The 2,770-nt window shown below is 68.8% G+C and overlaps 1 protein-coding gene across 1 annotated transcript; it reads left to right on the forward strand.

Moving 5' to 3' along the window:
* The first annotated feature begins 1,001 nt into the window (after positions 1-1,001).
* ATOH1 (atonal bHLH transcription factor 1) lies at positions 1,002-2,423 on the forward strand. The gene has a single exon (XM_085222278.1). The coding sequence runs from the start codon at positions 1,159-1,161 to the stop codon at positions 1,981-1,983; it is 825 nt and encodes a 274-aa protein (XP_085078404.1). The 5' UTR covers positions 1,002-1,158; the 3' UTR covers positions 1,984-2,423.
* Positions 2,424-2,770: the final 347 nt, after the last annotated feature.

Consider the following 2,770-nt stretch of genomic DNA (forward strand, 5'->3'; position numbering starts at 1 on the left):
GCTGTAACGATAGAGGCTTTTTGCGCGTCTTCTCTTCTCCCCCTCCTTCTACCCCCCCGTCTGTAACCCATTTCTCCGTGACACCGCTGCGTGCTGACCCCGCGCCGCTGCCTCGGCCCGAACCCGGCCGGGGGGAGCGGAGGAAATCTGCATAAAGATACGGGGCCGCGTCCAGTTCGTGCGGCTCTGAAAGCTTTGACACTTTGAGAGAGAGGGCAGCTTCATTTCCACGGCTCCCGCATTCCTGCTATTGTACAGTAAGCGCTGCAGAGCGGTGTGCTTGTGTTTCCGACTCCCGTGAAGTTCCCTCTGCGCAGGGCGTGCCTCGAACCGCTTCAAAAGAACCAACTCCTACAAAAGGAAAAAAGAAACTCAAGTAGGCTTGAAAATACAAAGAGAGGAGAAAGGAGAGAGAAAAGGGCCGGGCGGCGCTGAATGCAGAATGAGCTCAGCCGGCCCCAGGAGTTCTCCATCCCTTACATTTATCTTATTCTGGGGGAGCAGCGGCGAGCGCGCACCGCCCCGCGCCTTTGGCTTTGGCTCTGAGAGCGCGACGCGGAGAGCGGCGGCCTCCAAAGCCGTATTTTCCCCCGCTCTGAGCAGAGCTGGACGTGGAAACGGCTCCGCGCGCCCGTGTCCAGGCGCAGTCCAGCGGCTCGGGAGGCACTCATGTGCACGCGGAGGGACGAGCGGCACGTCCCGCTCGGCTCCGAGGGGCTCCCACCATCCGAGGGCTCCGCTTTGCCCCCGTCCGCCCGGGGCAGCGGCGCGGGACGGGCGCCAGGCGCGCGCCTCCCCGGGCGGAGCGGCCGCGCGTGCCGCCGCTCCCCCCCCTCCACCGCCCTCCCCGCGCCCCGCGCGCCATTGGCTCCCCGCACGCGCCGGCCCCCCAGCCGTCCGCGCCATTGGCCGCCCCGACACGCGACCGGCGCGGGGAGGGGTGGGGCGCTAAGGAAGGGAGAGCAGGGAGGGAGGGGGGAGCGGGGGAGCCGGGACGGGACCCCGGCGCGTGCCGCTCCTTAAAGGGGGGCGCGGCGCACGGCCGACACCGGAGACGGCGGCCGCCACGCGCGAGGCGGGCGGGCAGCAGGCGGGCGCCGCTGGCAGCCGTCCGTCGAGCCTTGCCGTGCCTCGTCCCATGGGCGCCGAGGCCGAGCCATGAGCCTGCCGCGGGCCGCCGCCGCCGCCGAGTGGGTCGAGGGCGGGCGGGAGCCGGAGCCGCTGCTGGGGCCAGAGGCAAACGGCTGCGGCTTCGCCCCCGGCTGGTTGGGCGTGTGCTGCGCCGCACGCGTGCCCGCCGCGTCGCCGCGCTACCTGCTGCCCGCCGACGAGGAGGACGAGGCGGCCGTGGCGGGGGGTGCGGCGCGGCGTTCCGGCGGTAGCAGCCCCGGGGGAGCGCGGGGCGGAGGCGGGCGGCCGCGGGGCGGCGGCGGCGCCGGGCCGCGGGCGCAGGTGAGCGGCGTGCAGAAGCAGCGGCGGCTGGCGGCCAACGCGCGGGAGCGGCGGCGAATGCACGGGCTGAACCACGCCTTCGACCAGCTGCGCAATGTCATCCCCTCCTTCAACAACGACAAGAAGCTCTCCAAGTACGAAACGCTGCAGATGGCGCAGATCTACATCAGCGCCCTCGCCGAGCTGCTGCACGGGCCCCCCGCGCCCCCCGAGCCGCCCGCCAAAGCCGAGCTTCGCGGGGCCCCCTTCGAGCCGCCCCCGCCGCTCCCTCCTCCGCCGCCCCGTGCCTCGCCCCCCGCGCCCGCCAGGACTCGCTTCCCCCCGGCGGCGGCCGCGGGCGGTTTCGCGGCGCAGCTCGAGCCGCTGCGCTTCCCCTCTTTCCCTGCGCAGAAAGCGCCTTCTCCCGCTCTGCTCCTGGGGCCGCCCGCGCCGCAGCAGCCCGAGAGGAGCAAAGCGTCGCCGCGCTCCCACCGCAGCGACGGGGAGTTCTCGCCGCGCTCCCACTACAGTGACTCGGACGAGGCCAGCTAGGGGGCTGCGGGGCCGCGCCTCCCACCTGCCCGCTGCCGCCGGGGCCGCGTCGTTACGCCGCCCCGTAGTCGCTCCTTTCAGAGTTTCCGTTGCCCAGAAGCCGCTGCCGTCCCTTCTTGCCAACGCGGGGCGAGCGCCGCCGCGACGTCCGCCCCGTCCCGTCCCCGCAGAACGCACCGCGACGGCGCTCCCGGCGAGAGCGCGGCGCAGAGCACTTTATCAGCGGTGGAGACGGAGGCGCGGAGGAGAGCCGCCGACTGCCAAGGGAAGCCGCGCGTGCGGCGGGCGCCGAGCCTGAGAAACGCGAACTCTTCGCTCGTGTCAAACTTTTATGTTCGTTTTATTTCGCTTTTGTGGTAATAGGAAACTTATTTATTACGGAGTGTTTGCTACTATTTCTGCTTTCTGGTTCTTTGTTTTTTGTTGTCTTTTTTTTTTTTTTAACAAAACTTTTCTACGACGAAAATCGTTTATTTGAATTTTAGCCCAGCCAACTGCCACTGGTTTATGTATATATATATTTTTTTCCGAGATCAAATAAAGGTGGAAAAATAAAAAGGCGAAGCGAAGCTGCGGTTCCCCCTTCTCGCACACTCCGCGCCAGGACGTGGCCCCGTCCTCGCAGCACGCGGAGCACTGCGACCGTATCCCGCCCCCCCCCCACGCCGAAACGGGCAGCGAGTGCCGCTCGCCGGAGGTGGTCTCGCGAGTGTGGCCGGGCCGAGCAGAGCGAGCACTGCCCGAGTCGTGCACCTGTCCCGCGGTGAGCGGCAATCGCTCGGCCCTC

Source organism: Meleagris gallopavo, chromosome 4 (assembly GCF_905368555.1).
Source record: "Meleagris gallopavo chromosome 4, MGAL_WU_HG_1.1, whole genome shotgun sequence".
In the NCBI taxonomy this organism is placed as follows: domain Eukaryota; kingdom Metazoa; phylum Chordata; class Aves; order Galliformes; family Phasianidae; genus Meleagris; species Meleagris gallopavo.

Excerpts from the sequence above, each read along its gene's own strand:
- ATOH1 (XM_085222278.1), top strand. The coding sequence starts at position 1,159 with ATGAGCCTGCCGCGGGCCGCCGCCGCCGCCGAGTGGGTCGAGGGCGGG.